Below are 19,922 nucleotides of genomic sequence, written 5' to 3'. Positions count from 1 at the left end.
CTTAAGCTATTTCCCTCTATCTCCTCTCCCCTTTTGAGCCAAATGTCTAGAAAAAGCTACCAGTATTTCTCTTACTCCTCAATCCTTTGCAATCTGGCTTCTGGCCTTATTAGGCAAATGACTTTGCTCACTCCAAAATTATCAATGAGGTCTTTATTGTCATATCTGACACTCTTGTCTTCATCCTTTTTGACCTGCTTCATTTCACACTATGGAGCACCTTTCTCTTTCTGGATACTCTCTCCTTGTGACACTCTTATGGTTCTCTTAACTGTCTGACTTTCCCCTTACATTGTCTTTTTATTTTTTTTATCCATATCACTTCCCCCTAAACATAGGTATCACTTAAAGTTCTTCCCTTCCCTCATTCTGCGAACTCTTCAGCACCCATGGATTTTAATTACTACACATGACTTCCAGATCTATAAATCTAGCTCCTGTAACCCCCCTGAACTTCAATGCACGATCACCAAATACTTAATGAAAAGAAAGGGGGAAGGGGCACAGGTAACCCTAGAAAATTTGCCCAGAGGAAACCTGCTAAAAATATCTGGTGTGGTTCTCCATTTTCCCTATGGAATTTCTGACCTCCCTCCCTGACTTATCAGGGAGGGCCTGACCAACCTGTGTTCTACTTGAAGCAAGGATACTTACAGCAAGGTGTTTACTTAGTGTGATTGATGATATAATGGTTCTCTGGTTCACATATACTTAATGTGATATATTGAGTCAGACTAAGTACTTAAAGGCTGAGAGGACTGGAGAGGAGAGCTCAAGCTGCATCTCAGACTCAGACTTAAGTCTGACACAGAAGGACACAGGGGAGACATAGAAGAGGGAGACAGAAACAGAAATTCTCCTGATGGCTCTCCTGCTTTCATCACTCCTCCACCTAAGACAAAGGCTGTCCAGAAATCCTCCAGAGAGCTAGTTTGGACATTATACTATCTACCACATACATCTCAAACTCTATTTTCCTTCAAACTCTTCTATCTTCCAAACTTCTCTATACTGCTGAAGACATGACCATTCTTCTAGTCGTCCCACATTTGTAACATTGGCACCATCTCAGACTCCCAAATCTCTCTCTCCCTGTCCAATCAGCTGCAAAATCCTGCCATTCCTATCTCCATACTTTTCCCATTGGATCCCTTCTCTTAGCCACCTTAGTTCAAGATCTCTTTACTACATTTTTGATAACAGCCATTGGTCTCCATGCTTAATCTTTTTCTATTGCTGCCAAAGGAATTTACCTTAAGGACAGTTCTGACTGCAACACTCCTCTATTGAATAAATGCCCTATCTGCTTCCAGTATAAAATATAAGCTTCACTTTGTCTTTAAAGCTCTTTACAATCTAGGCCCAACTTCTCTTTGCAGGTTCTTGGATCTCACTCCCACCTTCAGCCAAAGGGGCCGCCTTCTTGTCTGAGACAGTTCAAGTATCATTTTCTACATGAAGTCTTTCTCAACTTCTAGCACCCTTTCCTAAAAGGTTTTGTATTTATTCTCTTTATATATTTTTTCTTTTTAAATTTTAAAGCTTCAAGATGCTCTCACGTTTTGGGGGTGCTAGGGATTTTCCCCTTAGATGGACCGCAAGCTCCAGTTGCTTCGTTCTTTGAATCAGCATCCTCATTATTACAGATGCTTCAGTGCTGCCCCTTGCTGCGTACTCTTTTTGGAACAGGGCCACCAGTTTACCTCAATGTGGTGTGAAAACCCGAATTCAAATCCCAGCTTTGCTGCTCACGTAACGCAGAAGGCAGAGACACAGGCCTCGGTCTTCTCATTTGCCAAATGCACGGGGTCGTATGTGTGGTCCTCATGATTTCATTGATATTTGGGTGCCCCTCCAAGAGGTGCAGGTTGGCAGGGGGAGGATCCCGGGACCCGGACCACGCTGGCTGCAAAGCGTGGACGCTCGCGTCTGAGGCCCCTAATGGAAGTGGCCTTTCCGTGACGCCGAGTGCCGCGGCACCCCACTCAAGGCCCGGAGAAGGGAGGGGAGAGAAAGCACTCCCCAAAAGGGGTCACTCGGAGAATTCGGGGGGCCTACTCACCGCTTTCCACCTTGAACTTTTCGTGTCGCCCCTTCAGGCAGTCGATTTCGCTCTGCTGGTCCGCCAGGAACTTCTCCAATTTGGCCTGGACGGGCTTGGGCAGTTTGGTCAGCTCCTGCCGCTCCAGGACCTGCTGCAGCACCGCCGCCATGTTGCCAATATCCAGATCTCCAGGCGAAGGAGCCGAGTTGGGGACCGAGGGCAAGGATAGGGAAGCCGAGGCTGGGGCCTGCGCCAGCGACGGCCCGGAGGCCGAATCCTCCCGTGCTACGCTTACGCGCGCACCCGACTCCCTGATGCTAGCTCGGCGGGACCCTAGGAAGCCAAGAACAGGCTAAAGAGAAATCCTCGACTCCCCGCCCCGGGGAAGCGCGCGCACGACCCACACCCCTCCTCCCGCGCAGCGAGCGCTCAGATAAAACTCCTTCGAGCACCCTGGGAAACCGAGTCTAGAGGCAGGCTTAGATTCCCGGATGCGCGCGCACTCCGCCAGCGGCTTCCCCACCCCCACCCCGCCTCCTTCACAGTCTGCGCGCAGAACGCCGGGAAATGTAGTGGTCTTCTTCCTCATCCGTCCTCGCACCAACTTTCCCTCTTACCCTCCACCTCCGGCACACTCCTGGAACCAATCCCCTTCTCTTACCCTCGGCTTCACTTCTCCCTCTTTCTCTCCCACCCTCCGGTGTGTGAAAACGATTTGTGAGCGGGGCGGGGTTGGGTGGAGCAGTACTACTTACTAGTCAACCCGCGTCCCGCCCCAAGGAGCCGAGAGCCCTTTTCACTGAGGCTTCGGGACGTCATGGGTCGTCGTCTTCGGGTACTCCTAGTCAGAGAGCCACTAGAGGGCATCAGTCCCGGAGGGGCGGAGCGAAGCGGGGCGGGCTGGTGCCGCTACCGCCACACTCTTTATGGCCGTCCGGAAGGGGGCGGGAAGGAATAGCGGTCGTCTCTCCTGCAGTAGTGAGGAAGATTGGGATAAAGGGCGGGGCTCCGTTTTCCTAAGTCAGTTAGAAGGCACCGCAGACACGCGTCATCGGGTGGCGCCAGCTACTCACTTCTCTTCTCCCCTCCCTTCCCCTCCCCTCCCCCTGCCGGGAAAGGAGGTCGGAGGCCGGAGGCCAGAGGCGAGGGGGGCGGTGTCTCCTTTCTGTACACGCGACACTAAGCGACTCAGGGGGAAAGCTGGGGCTGCTGAGGCGTTAGCTACAGCCTCGTCTATCGCCGCCCCCGGGGCCCGTGGGCGCACCCATCACCCCCACATGTGAGTCAGCTCGTGGCCGGGTCGAGGAGGGAACCCAGGCCCAAGGGACAAGGGGAGACTGCCCGGAATTGGGCTGTCAGCCCTGACTATGGAAGGCAGGGGCTGAAGGGCGAGAGTGCGACATCTGCACGGGCCACGCGGCGGGGTTGGCGTGGTGGTGGGGGCGGCCGAGAAGGCGGGAAAGGGAGTATCCCGACTCCTAATTTGTGCAGATAAAGAAACTGAGTCTTTTGGCAGGTAGAGGAGGAGCTGTTGGGAGCAGATTGAGCCACAGCTTGTTATTAGTGGAGTCTGGGACTGCACCGGGAAACAAGGGTTCCTTTGGGGTGAGCTCTCCGACACCCCGATTTTCATTAAAAAGAAGCAAGGAGTGGTTTGAACCATAGTAAAGTCTTGACACTTTGTTCTGGAGAGCTAAGACGAACCTTGAAGAGTATCCTACTCCGTCACAGAAAATAACCAGAAAATAACGTAGAGAGATGAAATAAAATTCAGCTTGGAAGGTTGTCACTCATGCAGGATCCTGGTGACTGAAATGTTCTTGGTGGTTCTGGGGACCCTTGCAACTCAGTTAAGCATTTTTCAGCACCTGACCTGTGAAATCCTGTCCTGGCTATTGGGGGCATGCTCCCCGACTTCAGGAAGCTTGCAGTGTAGGAGGATGAGACACAGCCAGTGAGACGTATTCTTAGAGCACCAAACTGTACCAAAAAAAACGCAGAACTTATCCCAGTGTCTGCTAAGTATGTATTAAGTGCTTAAACATGCTTTACCAAGTGTTCTATGAAGGGAAACGTGGGGCATGAGGTAATGATTTCTCAGTTTATCCTTTTTGTATTTTCTTGTTTACATATCTCAAAAAATAAATTATGAACTCTTTGAGAGTGGGGCTGCCTTACACTTTCTTTGTATCTTCACTTAACACTGTTCCTGGTACATAATAGGAGCTTAATAAATGCTGGTTGAATTGTTGGCAGAATGAATGGTGATATTTTCATCAGGTTTTAAAGAATAGTAATTCTGCAAATCCTGGAGGAGAAAAAAAATAGAAAACAAAGGTAAGGAAGATAAAGGTAACAAAGATACCTGATATGATCACACCTTCCTTCCCACTTTTGGGACTGGAACACTTTCTTGCTGATCCTTGTACACAAATCAACCTTGGCATTTTCACTGTTCCCCATACTATTTTCTCTCATCTGTCTCCTGGCCTCCTTCAGGTATTAACTTTATGCAAATCCTAGTTAAAATCCTACTTTGTAGTTAATTTCTTTAGGTTTATTTCCTCCCAATTTTTTTTTTTTTTTTTTTTTTTTTTTTTTTTTAGCGTAGCCAGAATTGTTTTCGTGTTAAATCTGATCAAAATTCTTTTGAAAAATTCTCCTTGCTCAAAAATCTTGAGTGGCTCCCTAGTACTTAAAGCCTTTCCCATTCTCCCATAATTCTAGTGCTTTTTGTCTGCTCGTTTACCCTATATGTAGCATGTTTCTATAATTTTCTCCAGTAGAGGGTGAACTTTTACCCTATATGTAGCATGTTTCTATATTTTCTCCAGTAGAGCTTGACCTTTTTTTTTTTTTTTTTCTGAGGCAATTGGCTTTAAGTGATTTGCCCAGGGTCACACTGCTAGGAAGTGTTAAGTGTCTGAGGTCAAATTTGAACTCAGGTTCTCCTGATTTGAGGGCTGGGGCCCTAATCATTGCGCCACCTAGCTGCCCTGAGGGTGCCAGCTAGCGGCCTTTGAGAACAGGGTCTGTTTTTATATATCCAGCACTTAGAAAATTGCCTGGAACGTAACAGGTGCTTAATATTTATTGATCAACTAACAATTTTTGTGGTATGGTAACATTTAAAAATTATAAATTGAATTCATTCCTTAGATTTTGAAATTGATCAGGAATTTTTAAATGATCTGTGGATAATAGAAGGGTAATGGTGGTAATAGCTGACAGGGGTCCTCAAACAACGGCCAAATGCGGCAGCTGAGGAGATTTCTCCCCCTCACCCAGGGCTATGAAGTTTATTTAAATGCCCACAAAACAAAGATTTTGTTTTTACTATAGTCCAGCCCTCTAACAGTCTGAGGGATAATGAACTCACCCCCTATTTAAAAAGTTTGAAGACCCCTGATAGAGCTTACTATGTGTCAGGCACTATGCTAAGAGCTTTACAAATACTTCCTTTGACCTTCACAACAACCCTGGAAGGTAGACTTAACTGCATTTTACAAATGAGGAAATTGAACTAAATAGATTGGCTTGTCTAGGGTCTCACTTCTAGGAAATGTCTTAGGCTATATTTGAACTCAGGACTTTGTGACTCCAAACATGCTTTATTCATTGTGCCCCTTCAATTCTCTTAAGGTCATTCAGGTCTGAAGGGTAGGCAGTTTGAAATGTCTAACAGGTAGATGATGTGGGATAGAAAACAGAATTAATACAGGGATCAATCTACAAACATTAAAATATGTTATCTATTTCAGAGGTTTTTAAAACTGGTAACTTTCTGGTCTCAAGGCTTCTTTACATTCTTAAACATTATTGCACTTGTGTTTGAGTAATAACTGACATTTATTATATGAGAAATTGAAATTGATAAATTTTTAAGATATATGTTAACTAACTTGAAAATAATAAACCCATTCCATGTTAACAAGCATACATCTATCTCATTAGTATGCAAATTTGCTTTTGTCCAATAAATGATAAAATTATATAGTTAAGAATTGTTTTCAAATAAAATTTTATGATTTATCTGCAAATGTTTGATTTGTATGCTTATATATCTACATACCCAGAATTGTGTAAAAATTTCTTGGATGAAAAGGGGTCATGCATGTAAAAAGTTTAAGAAGCTTTGTTCTATGATCCCATGATGATTGAATATGATATGTATTGTGCCTTAGCACTTCTGACTCCCAAAGTCTTCCAAAGTATTGGAGTTCAGTGTTGGTCAATAATATAGCAGGATGTCCCCTCCTCCCCAAAATGTGATGCTTTATTAGGCTGCATTAAAGAGAGGTATTTCTTCCAGGAATAAGAAGTGATGATTCTTCTGTGCTTTGCCCTGTTCAGTGTGATCTGAAATGTTATGTTTACTTTGGGGCACAGTGGTTTAAGAAGAATATTGATAAGGGGAGAAAAAAATGAAATTTATAATTTTTGCTTACTCCAGGTTTTATACAATAAGCATTTTCATTGTCTTCTATATGCTATTTAGTCCAATTAAACTAGCCTTCAAAAAATTAAAATTAATTTTAAATTAAAATAAAATTAAACTAGTTACATCCTGAAATGTATTCCCTCCTACCCTCTGCCTCTTAGAATTCTTGTTTACTTCAGATCTTAACTCAGATATGACCTCCTCCTGTATCATGATGCTTTTGCCAATCTCACTTATCTGTTAGTTTCTCCACTCTCCTTCTTCCCATTATCTTTTATTTATTTTGTATATACTTGTAATGTGTCGATGTAAAGTCTTTTGAGATCAGGTAATGTATATATTTTGTCTTCATAGGTGCTTAATAAATTTTTGATGATTGTTTGCAGGGTATTATGCTAGCTTTTGTAGTTAGAAAAGCAAAAAATGAAATAGGTTCTGATCTCAGGCTGTTTTTAGTCTTTTGAAGACATTATTTCTTCCTAAAACAATAGGCCCATCTTTTTTTTTTTTTTTTTTTTAATACCAGTGTGCCTTCATAGTATTTATTTTTATTTATTCTATCTACTCTTATTTGTAGAACTTTAACATTAAAAGTAATATTGATGTACTTTGAATAATGGGAAGAAGCTACATAGTAGAAGAGGCTGTTGGACGATACCTTTTAAACTTCAACAACCAAGAAAAGGCATTTGTCTCTGGTCTTTTGATAGGACAGGTATGTATATTTTAGGTATGTATATATAATTTTTGGATAGGATAAGTATGTATCTTTTAGGTAAGTATATTTTAGTCTTAAATTCATTAACAGAACTTAGCTATTGGGGTTAAAAATATGATATAACATTGAATATTCAGAATCTTAGTGCTTGCTTTTAGGCAGAATGATCCCTTTATATTCTCTTTACTGTTTCAGCCTTTCCTCATACTTCTACTAGTACATTAGCTCCCTTTCCACTCCTATTTTAAGGGATGGTTTCTGTTTAAGTGGAAAAATAGTTTTGTAGATTGTTGTATCATGTGAATTTATAGGAATCAAGGGGTATGGTTCATTAATTGCTTCTAAAATCTGTCCTGTTCCTCTTAATATTTTTTTTTAATTTTGTTTTTCATATTCACTCATCTTACCTTCATTTTCATTCTTTCTTAGTTATCTTTTCCCTTGCTTTTTAACTCCTAACATTTTTTTTCTTTCCTTTGTGGACAAATTCTTATACTTTAATGTGATTGTAAGAGCACTGGACTTGGAGCCAGGATAAACCTGGCCTTGAATTACAACTATGATTTTGACTATCTTGGTCATTCTGGGAAAATCATTGTTTCCTCTGATATTCATTTTCCTCTTCCGTAAAAATGGGACGAATACTGCTTAAAATGCCTGATTTGTAAAACTACCAAATAGAAAGTGCTGTATAAACATCAAAGAAATACAGAAACATACATATTTTCCTTCCATTTCTTTCACCAGAAATTGGGATGCAATTAGGGAGCAGGGAAAGAAACATAGGGAATGACATCTGGTTTAATGTGGATGTCTGAGAAAACGGGGGAAAATGGGTCAAACTTAAGAGACTTTTTATTAATTTAGAAGAGAATCCTTTTCCAAAGCTTTTCTTAGAAATGAACGAAATAGAGCAAAATAAACACCATTCTATATACTATATATTTTTTAGTTTTAACTCAAATTTTATCGCTTCTCCAAAGCATTTTTAATATTGCTTACTCTTATTACCTCCCTTTGAAAAACCATGGATCTATAATATAGTAAAAGTTAGAAAGAATAGCAAATTAGAAACGCTAGAAAATTGTAAGACTGAGATAAAAGCTATTGCTTTTGGTCCAACTTTTTCAGTGTTTATTTGATATCTACATGAATCAGAATAAGGACTATAGAACAGAATGTCTGTTCTCTCTCCCCTTCCTCCCCCCCCCCCCCCCAATTACATTCTTTGAAGTTTAGGACTATGTTGCTTATTTTTAGCCTATTTGATTAAATATGCTCTTTTCAAATTTTTCCTTTCTCTCTTGCAAATCTTGACAAAGGCAAAGAGTCTAGCTGAATACTCTGTCTCTTTCTTCTGACTCTGAGTTGTCTTACTGTTTTCTTCTTAAGATGTTTTGTTTGGGTCCAACATTTTTCACTATTATACCTTTCCTTGTTGAGATTTACCTGACCTGAAATTCCTTAACTCAGGATTAATTTTTTTTTTCCCCAAAGTGATAAGGAGCCATTGTGTACCAATGAAAAAAGGTCCCTCAACCAAGACTTTATTCTTCTATACCTGTTGGTCCAAGAATTTGTATACTTTAGCAGTTAATCAGTTTTAACATTAAACAGTTTTTCCTTCTTATCCTCTGATTGAGACAATTCAAATTCAGATTTTTCCATTAGATCTAGGAAGAAGTTTTTTGAGGGTAGTTTAAGATTTTTTCTTTATAGAATTTTTTGGATTAAATAGGTTTAAATTATCAATGCATTTTTCAAATATTACTATATACCATTGATATTTGATTATAATATTATCATGATCATATATATTTAGGATTTTGTAGGCTAAGTCTCTCAAAAAATATGTTTGTGATTAAGAAACTATAGCAAGCAGGAAAGCTTTGAAAAATACTTTAACAATTACAGCTGTCCAAAAATGGGACATAGCAGATTTCCCCTCATTGGACTTTTCCCCAAGACTTGGTGATAAGATCTCCAATAAGCAGTCCAGGGCATTCAAGTTGGATTAGATGATTTCTGAGTCCCCTTTCTAGATATCAGTATGTAAGTCTAGTAGCAGAAAACCTTATAGACTGAAGCTTTTAAAATTCATTTTTATTATTATGAACTGACAAAGTTGGAAAAAATAGAAAAAAATTTCTACAAAACACTGTGAATGTATTTGTTTAATTTGAGTTTTTGAAAAAATAATATATCATGTTTGGCACAGTACATGGAGTTCCACCCTGCTTTTATGTTGCTTTCTAAATTTGCTGTTGTTTTCTTTGTGTTACTTGTCTCATCATCGTTGGTTTATAGCATCATGATCATTGGATCACATATTTATAGATGACCGTCATACAAGACTTCCTGGGTTTCTTTGAAACCATCCTTTTTGTCATTTGTTTTTCATTAATTTACATTATATTCACATACCATAATTTGTTCAGCCATTCCTTTATTGAGTATTCTTTTTTCTTTACTATAGTCAAAAAGTGTTATGAGGCTGAGGCATTAAAAATATATCATTGTATGTGGTAACTAATTTGAAAAATTAGAAATTTGTTTCACCATAAGTTTAGTTACAAAATGAATAAATCAATTAGTTGGTACATTCATATTGTTTTCTTTATATGTGCCATATCTGTATTCTTTAATTATATATCACTGATAGTTTTCATTTTATTTTTGTAATATTTTTTATTAAGTGATCAAGCAAACCAGCACAAACATTTCAACAGACAAAAAAAAGTAAAGAGGATTGTATTTAAACCATTAGCTTTTATAATGTAGTTTGTTTTAGAAAAGTATGCATTAAATTTAAGAAAGTAGAAATAATTAGCATTTGTGTTTTATTTTTTAAGTGTTCCTCACAAAGGGATTATGTAGTTCTTGCCACTAGAACACCACCGAGAGAAGAGCAGAATGAAGATACAAGATCTTCTCAATCACATTTGGATGACTTAGATGAAGAATGGATTACAGCACATGCCAATCAGGTTGTGCTATTTTATAATATACATCAATATTATATAATACACACACACACACATATGTTTATATTCTATATATGCAGTCATAGAATATAAATACAAAACAAACATTTTCTTTTGATTAATGACAAAGCTGAGGTGAAATTTTGTATTTGTTACCAACTTTCAGCACATATAATTAATGATAATATTTTTTATTCTGATTTATTTGCATGTTTATTATTTGCATCTACTTTATTCTTAGTCCAGCTTCATTTTTCCCCCATGAACTGTTTTTAAAATATTTTCTTTGCCCAGCTGTAGTGTGCTTAGTCTGTACAAACTTACCCTAACATGGATAAATAATCATCACCTGATGACCAGCTTACTGGTGAAGAGTCTCTTCACATTTATTTAGGCTGTACTTTAGAAAGTAAATAAAAATTTTGGTGGAATGGTACTTGAAGCCTTTCCATTAAAGTTAGACTACTAGAGCTGCCATTTCATTGTCATAGTCTTCTCGAATCCAGGGTCATCTGTATGCCATGATAAGAAATGAGAGTAGAATTTTTGTGGAGGATATAGGAACACTGGCATAAGAAAAATTTAGTTAAGATGGTAAATTTGCTCTATAAAAGCTGTATACTATATTCCAAATCCAAATGGAATAATCAGATTATATTTGCAAAAGGCATGTGTTAGTATGGATTTGTAATTAGCAATGCTAGCAAAATTTGGAAGTGCTTAAGATGCATTGAAATTTAATGTGGAAAATTTGTAAATGTTCATTACATTATTTCTTAGTGTAAAGCAAAATTTGTTGTGTATACTTAATGTATATATTTGTTTTGTTTCAAAATAGTTCATTCTAAGGTGGTTTCAATTACAAGAGGTCCTCTGTCATGAATATCACAAATAGAATACTTAGAGGACAGTAAACTCAGTGGCTTCAGCACACGTGGCTAATCTAAATTTCTTGATACCAGTATCAGTTTTCTGTAACATTTTGGACAATGCTTTAAAATAGTAGCTACTTGCTACACCCAAAGAAAGAACACAGAGAAATGAATATAAACTGCTTGCATTTTTGTTTTTCTTCCCGGGTTATTTCTTCCTTTTGAATCCAATTATCCCTATGCAACAAGAGAACTGTTCGGTTCTGCACACATATATTGTATCTAGGATATACTGCGATCTATTTAACATGTATAGGACTGCTTGCCATCTGAGGGAGGAGGTGGAAGGAGGGAGAGGAAAAATTGGAACAGAAGTGAGTGCAAGGGATAATGTTGTAAAAAATTACCCTGACATGGGTTCTGTCAATAAAAAGTTATTTAAAAAAAAAATAATAAAATAAAATAAAATAGTAGCTGCTCAATAAATAGTTATTATTTAATGGATGGAAGAATGAACACTATACCAAATAAGAAGGAAAGCTGACTATAACTAAAAAAAGTCATTATGCTAATTGATATTTTAACTGATTTTTTTTAACCAAGGTATCTAGAATGCTACCAGGAGGTTTATTGGTTCTTGGAATATTTATTATTACTACTCCAGATCTTGGGAAAGATGTTCAGACAGCCCTTCGCAGGGTAGGTACCAGCATTTAAATATTTCTCAGTATGATTTGAATGTGTATTGTTTTAATTAGATATAATTTTATCTGAAGATTATTGGTTGTATTATTTAAATAATGCTCACAAAATTTTATGGAGTTGGGTTATATTTAAACATTTATATTTTCAAATCTAGTTGCAGATTGTTGCAATAAAAATCTGTATTGAAAAGAAACTGAAGCTCAAAGTTCTGAGCATGATCATTTGTTAACAAACTAGCACTTGCTAATAAATAAGATTCCTAAAAGCTCTCAGTGGCCAATTTTGCATTAGAACATACAGAGCAGGCTTTTAAACAGTAGATAAAAGTGTAGGGTGGGCTTTTTGGCATAATTATACTGCCTTGCTTACAAAAGGTTGTTTCTAGGTCCATGATAAGAGGGAACACAAAATTCGTCAACATCTTCTGTAAAATGTAGAAAGTCCTGTATCAGTGACCACATACACTAGAGTGATTCGGTGATAGGCTTGTAGCCAAGACAGAACATTTTAGGAGCATGTTTAAATCAATGAATCTGGGCTGAAACCCAGAGAAATGGACAAAATAAACTCTCATAAAGAAGTCAAACTTCTTGTTAACTCTAATACTAAGTAGTCAAACTGTCCTTTCAATAAAACTAATTTCTAAGTAGTGCTATCAGTGATTAGGTACTATATTCTTAATCAATAATTAATAAGTAAAACACAATACCAGTTTTCAACTTCATGAGGTTGAATTTAAATAACTGCCTATTATGTGCGGGATTCTTTTGTCAGACTATGGGGATATAAAACCAAAATAGTCCTTGCTTTCAGGGTGCTTATCCTCTATGTATGGTGGTGATCAGCATATATGCAATTAAGTTAAAAAAAGATAGGAGAGTCCACTAATAATAGTTGAGAAGTTAAGGGAAGACTTTACTGAGGCCGTGACAGGTACCATACTGAACTTTGAAATAAGGTCAGACTGCAAGTACAGAAGGAATCATTCTAGGCATGAGAGAAATGCTTGACAGGGACCCGCATTTGAAAACTGGAAAGCTGAGGTTGGAGAGTGACTTATAAGTCACTTTGGCTAGTACCTAGAGTGAATGAAGTAGAGGAACACAAAAAAGAGAGGGAAAGGTAGATTCATTTCAATTTGTAGAGGGCCTTCAATTCCAAGTTAAGGGATTTTCTCTTTGAATTACCAAATATCATTTAGCAGTACACATGTGCTAGACTTCCCAGAACATTGATTCCTAGGGGTTCCTATAAATATTAGATAAGAAGATAAGCAGATAGAATTGATTGAACCACACTGATTCTATCCTGTGACTCAATTCTGCGTCTAGTTCAGTTTTCTTTCTATTTAGATATGGGTCTAGTCCAATTTCTGTCTTGTAAGAAAACTTTATTCAGTTTTGGGAGTTGTGAGAAAACTCTATTACATTATTTTAACCTAATAACCTTGTGTGGCTGGGAAGCTAAACTACCTCTGCTCATTGCTTAGAGACCTTTAAATAGGATCTGGGTTATGCTAACCAGAAACCCAGTCAGAACTAAATATTGATGAAAGGAGTTTTGTAATTATACATCAATGTATAATATAATTTATATGCTAACCCATATGTCTTATCTAAAAATTGGTCTCAACCTGGTCAATAAGTTACTGTTTTCTTTTTCTTTTGATTGAATACAGATATTTAGAAGGGAGTGACAACACCTCTTTTTCTGATTTGAGAGAATTAAACATTTATTTATTCTCCTCTTCCCAATTCAGAAATCCCTAATATTTCCTCCAGTTGGAAATTAGATTATGTAATCTCATATCCTGGCTTACATACAATTAATTATTTTTAATGCATAAAAATGTGTTTCCCCCTGATTTAGGGTCCATTGCCAAGCAAAGGAGGCCCTGTCCTGATTGAAGTAATTGGTATGCATTGCCTAATAAATTGATATGCTTGGAAAGTTAAAATCTTTGTTTCCTCAGTCATTTTAATCAGTTGTTGACACAGGTGATATAGAGTTAGACACTATCTCTTTAAATATAACCTGTATAAGAAGTTTTAGAGTTTTGGTTTTACAATGGGATTTTAATGAAGTGCTTTTGAAAAAAATTGAAGTTGAAACTAATTTTTTATTCATTTGAACTAACAGTTTTTTATCTTTTCATTCGAATTCTGGTTGCCCAAAATTAATTAATGTTTAACCTGTTTTAGATAAAAATAATAAATTTAATTTGAACAGCATTTATTCAATTAATTATCATTTGAATGCTTTTAATCAGTTATTTTTGTCCCTAAGAATGGAGTCCAAAGTAGATGGTAGTTGAAATCCTTATTTCATTTTGGCATCAACATGCAATGGTTTACTTAGAGATGGAAAAAAGAAATCATTTGTTATTTCTTCCTTAGCTCATGTTTGCTGTGGAAAAATCTATAACTAAAAAGAGACTATGGAATCTCACAGAAGATGACATCTCAGACCGGGTCACACTTCATGTCTGCTCATCTACAAAAAAGTATCTTTTACATTGGGTATTTGCTAATAAATTATATTCTTACAGCTTACATATTACACTGGAATTATATTCTTGCATATTTCTTCATAAATTTAGTTCATGTCATGATTTATAAAATTGCATATACTATATATAATTTTGTAATATAATTTTTGTAATAATGTGTATAGAATACACATATGCATTCTAATTTATAAATGCCCGTCTCATCAATGGAAAATTGAGAAATCTATAAATCTGACATTGATAGGGGAAATTGTTTCTTCTTTCTTAATACAATCTAATTCTTAGGTGGCTAAAGTAAATAGAATACTAGATATGGAGTCAAGAGATCTTGAATTCAAATCCTGTCTCATATACATTAGTAGCTGAGTGATCCTCAGTAAATCATTTAGCCTCTGTTTTAAGGATAAAATGAAAATATCATTATAAAACATTTTGCAATTCTTAAAGCACTATATTTTTTTCTGGTTAATTAAAAACAAAAGAGAAAGTATTTGGCTACGAGTTTATCTTCTCTTACATAGACAAAAGAGTTTACAAATTCCTAGCATCAAGAGGGACCCATTGTTCTAATCCATGCTATGGGTCACTGATGAAAACAATTACATTCTTCAAAACATTTATTAATTACAAGTTTTATTCAAAATGTGGTGTTTGGCACTGAAATTATACTGACAAGAAACGGAACAGTCCCTGCCTCATTTTTAATTTATTCTCTCAAGAATTCAAGGGTACATATAATATGGGAGGTCCCTTCTACCTCTGATATTCTTTGTCATCATATACAGAAAGGAAGGAAAAGAGGAAAAAATAAGGGAAAAGGAGAGCACTTTATAGATATTTCATTTGATCCTCACAACAGCTCAAGGAGATAGTACCAAAATTTTCTTTATTTTCCTGTTGCGTCAATCCCTGAGGCAAACAGTTTATTTGCCCAAAGTCATATAGCTAGTAAGTATCAGGGGCTGGATTTGAACTCAGTCTTACCTCCTGGCTGAGTGTGCTATCTGCTCTGACATCTCCTGCCTCCAGATAAATTTTGAAATTCGTTTGTGACTCTGGAACACCTTTCAAATAGAGTAGGTGTTCATATATTCCTATATTCATGCTTTTTAGTGGTTTTTAAAAAAATATTTTCTTTAAAAAAAAAAGCATTTTTCTTGCCCTGCTATCATCTCCCACTGCTATTGATAATTCAAGTCAAGCAGCAAGGATTTATTAAACATTATTATATGTGATGCATGGGGACAATGAAATGCAAAAAACCATCCCTGCTCTAAAGGAGCTCACAGTTTGATGTAGGAGACAAAAGAAAAACAGAACTCCTGTAACAAATGTGTATAATCAAAAAACTTCCACAAATCTGCCTTGTCTTTATCCATTCTTCATCTTAGTCTAGCACCTCTTTGACAGAAAACAGGTAGCATGCTTATCTGGAATTATAGTGCATCATGATGTGGATCAGAATTTTTAATTTTTTCAAAGTTGTTTGTCCTTACAAGATTATTGTTATACTTCTTTGCTTCATTCTGAAACGGTTTATACAAGTCTTTCAAGTATTTTTTTTGAAACCAATTTCATTGTTATTTCTTAAAGCAGGCCCATAATATTAATATAATTTGTTCAGCCAGTTTCAATTCATGTTCACTCCCTTGGCTTCTGTTTCTGTCTCTTCAAACAGAGCTTCTATGATTATTTATGTACATGTGAACCTTTTTTTTTCTTTTTAAAAAAATCTTTTTGCTTTTAATACTCCTATTATTTGGGGGGGAATTGGCTATGTAATTATATTACTCCCTCAAAGTGTATGCCCCAGTTAGACCAATTCACAGCACCACTAATGCATTACTGTGTCTGTTTTATTGATGCTCCAACATTTGTCATTTTCTTTATCAACTTTGCCAGCCTGATGGATTTGGTACAGAAGCTTTGAATTCCTTTAATGATAAGTGATTTTTTAAAAAATTTAAACATTTTTACTTAAAAGTTTTGAGTTCTAAATTCTAGACCTCCTTCCTCTTCTCCCTCTCTTACCTAGTAAGCAATCAGATATGATATTACATGTGAATTTATGTAAAATCTTTACATATTACTAATTTTGTACAAGAAGACTTGAATAAAAGTAAAAAAGATGAAAGAAAGTGAAAATAGTATGTTTCAGTCAGTATTCAGTTAATATTAGTTTTTTCCCTGGAGGCAGATAGTATGTTTCATTATTAATCCGTTGGGATTATTTTGGATCATTGTATTACTGAGAATAGCTAAATCATTTACAATTCTTCTTTGAAAATTACTGGTATTAACATGTAGAACATTCTCCTGGTTTTGTTCATTTTACTATGCATAAATTCTTATAAGTTTTTCCAGGTTTTTCTGAAATCCTGCTTTTCATTTTTTATAGTAGAATAATATTGCATTACAGTCATATAGCATAACTTGTTTAGCCATTCCCAAATTAATGGGCATCCCTTCATTATTTAATTCTTAGCCACCACCAAAAAAAAGCTGCTGTTAATATTTTTGTATAAAATAGATCCTCTTTCTCTTCCCTATCCCCCCCCGCTCCCACCTGCTGTTTTTGGATATCTTTGGGATGTAGACCTACCAGTGGTATTGCTTGCTCAAAGGATATGCACAATTTTATTGCCCTTTGGGTTGGATCAGTGCACAACTACACCTATAGTGCATTGATGTACCATTTTCCCATGTTTTCTTTAATAGCCAACATTTTCCTTTTTGTCATATTAGCCACTTCTTATAAATGTGAAATGATACCTCAGAAGTATTTTAATTTGCATTTTTCTGATCAATAATGATTTAAAGCATTTTTTCTTTCTTTTTTAAATAATAGCTTTTTATTTTAAAAATATATGCAAGTTAGCTTTCAAATTCACCCTTGAAAAATCCTGCATTCCAAATTTTTCTCCCTCCCTTCCCTTCATCCCTTCTCTGAAACAGCAAGTAATCCAATATATATTAAACAGGTGCAATTCTTCTATGCATATTTCCACATTTATCTTGATGCACATGAAAGATCAAAAAGGGAAAAAATGAGAAATTAAAAAAAGCAAGCAAACAACAGGAAAAAAAGATGAAAATACTATGTTGTGATACACTTTCAGTCCTCACAGAACTCTTCTGGATGTAGATAGCACTTTCCATCACAAGTCTATTGAAATTAGCCTGAATCATTAAGAGTATTTTTGATATGATTTTAGATAGCTTTGATTTCTTTCTCTGAAAACTGCCTGTTCATGTCTTTTGACTGTTTATCAATTGGTGAATGACTTGTATTTTTATAAATTTGACTCAGTTCCCTATATATTTGAGAAATAAGATTTTATCAAAGATAAATTTGTTGCAAATCCCCCCTCCCCTCCCGTTTTTGCTTTCCTTATCATTTTGGTTTCATTGATTTTGTTTGTGCAAAACCTTTAAATTTTTTATAAACAAAATGATCTATTTTATATTTTGTAATGCTCTCTCTATATTCTTTCGTCCTAAATTCTTCCCTTACCCATAAATCTGACAAACTATTCCATCTCCATTTAATTTGTTTATGGTATCACTCTTTATATCACCTTTTTTATATCTATATATTTATCTGTATCTATATATATCTCTCAATCATGTACTCATTTTGATCTTAATCTTGGTGGACAGTATGAAATGTTGGTCTATTCCTACTTTCTACCATAAAGTTTTCCAGCTCTTCCTTCAGTTTTTGTTAGATAATGTGTTTTTGTTCCAAAAGCTTGGATTTTTGGGTTTAATCACATATTAGGTTACTGTGGTACATTTAATATAATGTAATTTGCACTTAATCTCTTCCACTGATTCATCTCTCTGTTTCTAAGCCAGTACAAAATTGTTTTGATGATTGCCACTTTATAATATGGGTTGACTTCTGGTAAAGCTAGACTACTTTTTTTCACATGTTTTTCCATCGATTCCCATGTTATTCTTTGAGCTTTTGTTATTCTTGATAAATATTATTTCTTTATTTAAAATCTCTGGGCTATAAGCCCAGTAATAACACTGCTGGATCAAAGGATATGCACAGTTTGGTAACCTTTTGAGCATAGTTCCAAATTGCTCTCCAGATTGGCTGCATGTATTCACAATTCCACCAACAATGTATCAGTGTCCCTGTTTTCCCACATCCCCTACAACATTGCGCATTATCTTTCCCTGTCATTCTAGCCAATCTGACAGGTGTGTAGTGGTTAAAGAATTCATTAAGTTAGTGTTTCTGCTCACTTTCTAGGGTTCTGTAAATGAAATGTTTTCTGTATAAAGTGTTGATTTTGTATATTGCCTATGCTTATTTGAACTTTCAATTTCTTTTATTATTGTAGCTGGCCTTTCTAACACTATCAAATTGTTGTGGTGATGCAAACATTTTTATCACTGATCTTTACCTTTGATCTTATTGGATCTTATTATGGTCTATCCTCATTGTGTATAATTTTTTTCTCTTGGTTTTAAATATACCACTTGTCATATTAAAGAAAGGTCTATTCTTGTTTTCTATTATCTTGTGTGTTTTTTTTTTTAATAGTAATGGGTGTTGTACCTTGTCAAAAGTTTTTCTGCATTTATTAATTATGATTTTTGTTATTATTTATTAACAAGGTATGTTTATTTTATAGTTTTCTAATTTTGAACTGATTCTACATTCCTGGTATAAATCCACTCCATTTATAGTGCTCCTTGCTTTATAGTATATATTTTCTCTATTCTCTTTGCTATTATTATTTTTTTTTAATTTTGGTTAATTTTTGAATAATTGTTAGGGTTATTGGTTTATAGTTTTATTTTTCTATTTTAATTCTCCCTGGTTTAAGATATTTCTTTACTTTAGCATGCTACCCAGTATTTAGAGAAGGAAATAAAAGGAATAGAAAATTTTGAATTGAAAGTTATAGAAATATTTATTTTATTACATTCATGTTAAAGATGATGCTAATTTTCTTACATTTATAGTTGAATTATCTGATTTTAAAATAGATATTAGTACTTGTTCTTTTTCTTTTGTTTGATTCTGTCAAATATTTACTTCATTTATTTACTTTCATTTATTACTTCATTTATGTTTCCTTAATTATTCAAGAATACTTTGTCGCACTTATGATATCCGAGACCCAAAGGTAAGAGATATTTTTCTTCAATTTATCTTTAAACCAATTTTCATTTTTAAAATTCTGCTTTTGTAGTTAGTTTCAGTGTATTTACTTCATCATGCTTGTACTTTCTTTTGATGTGCAAAAGCTAGCTAGAATTCTGCTTAACACTTGAATATAATTAAGCATTTCAGATCTGTAGAAAAGGATTTAAAATACATTTTTGATAATCAAAAAGAGAAGGGGGAAAATTCCCAAGATTTCAACAGCTGTTAGATTTAAAGACTGTATAAAATGTAAATCCCTCCGTGTTGCTTCCAAAGTTGTCTCTACCCCACCTTTCCAGGTCAGTGTATGTTACTTTCATTTCCTTTCTCTTCATGCTAATGAAAGGGGCCGGCTTTCTGTTTGACATATATAGTGTTTTATGTCCCTTCCTTCCTTTGTGGAGGTTATCCCCTGTAGCAGCACAAATGCTGCCACCTACTTAAGAGAACCCTTAGTTTCCCTCAGAGCTCATGTGCTGAAG

At 35.8% G+C, this 19,922-nt stretch overlaps 2 protein-coding genes across 6 annotated transcripts in view; one reads left to right on the top strand and one right to left on the bottom strand.

Annotated features, from left to right (window-relative positions):
* The window catches only part of TPR (translocated promoter region, nuclear basket protein), a 70,945-nt gene extending 68,129 nt beyond the window's left edge, over positions 1-2,816 (bottom strand). For 3 of the 4 annotated variants that reach the window (XM_051998766.1, XM_051998767.1, XM_051998769.1), the window contains exons 1-2: positions 2,800-2,815; positions 2,063-2,377 (exon numbers count right to left, since the gene is read on the bottom strand). In XM_051998766.1, the coding sequence (XP_051854726.1) occupies positions 2,063-2,213 (151 nt within the window). In that variant the 5' untranslated portion in view covers positions 2,214-2,377; positions 2,800-2,815. Of the gene's footprint in view, positions 1-2,062; positions 2,378-2,799 lie in introns of all 4 variants that reach the window. The other variant, XM_051998768.1, reaches the window with a different exon arrangement.
* Positions 2,817-3,192: 376 nt separating this feature from the next.
* The window catches only part of ODR4 (odr-4 GPCR localization factor homolog), a 103,498-nt gene continuing 86,768 nt past the window's right edge, over positions 3,193-19,922 (top strand). The window contains exons 1-6 of one of the 2 annotated variants that reach the window (XM_051998771.1): positions 3,193-3,323; positions 7,063-7,200; positions 10,056-10,190; positions 11,663-11,758; positions 14,161-14,267; positions 19,384-19,420. In XM_051998771.1, coding sequence (XP_051854731.1) covers positions 7,102-7,200; positions 10,056-10,190; positions 11,663-11,758; positions 14,161-14,267; positions 19,384-19,420 — 474 coding nt within the window. In that variant the 5' untranslated portion in view covers positions 3,193-3,323; positions 7,063-7,101. The remainder of the gene's footprint in view (positions 3,324-7,062; positions 7,201-10,055; positions 10,191-11,662; positions 11,759-14,160; positions 14,268-19,383; positions 19,421-19,922) is intronic. The other variant, XM_051998770.1, reaches the window with a different exon arrangement.

The sequence above is a fragment of the Antechinus flavipes genome, chromosome 4 (assembly GCF_016432865.1).
Source record: "Antechinus flavipes isolate AdamAnt ecotype Samford, QLD, Australia chromosome 4, AdamAnt_v2, whole genome shotgun sequence".
In the NCBI taxonomy this organism is placed as follows: Eukaryota; Metazoa; Chordata; class Mammalia; order Dasyuromorphia; family Dasyuridae; genus Antechinus; species Antechinus flavipes.
This window is presented reverse-complemented; position numbering and strand designations above follow the sequence as displayed.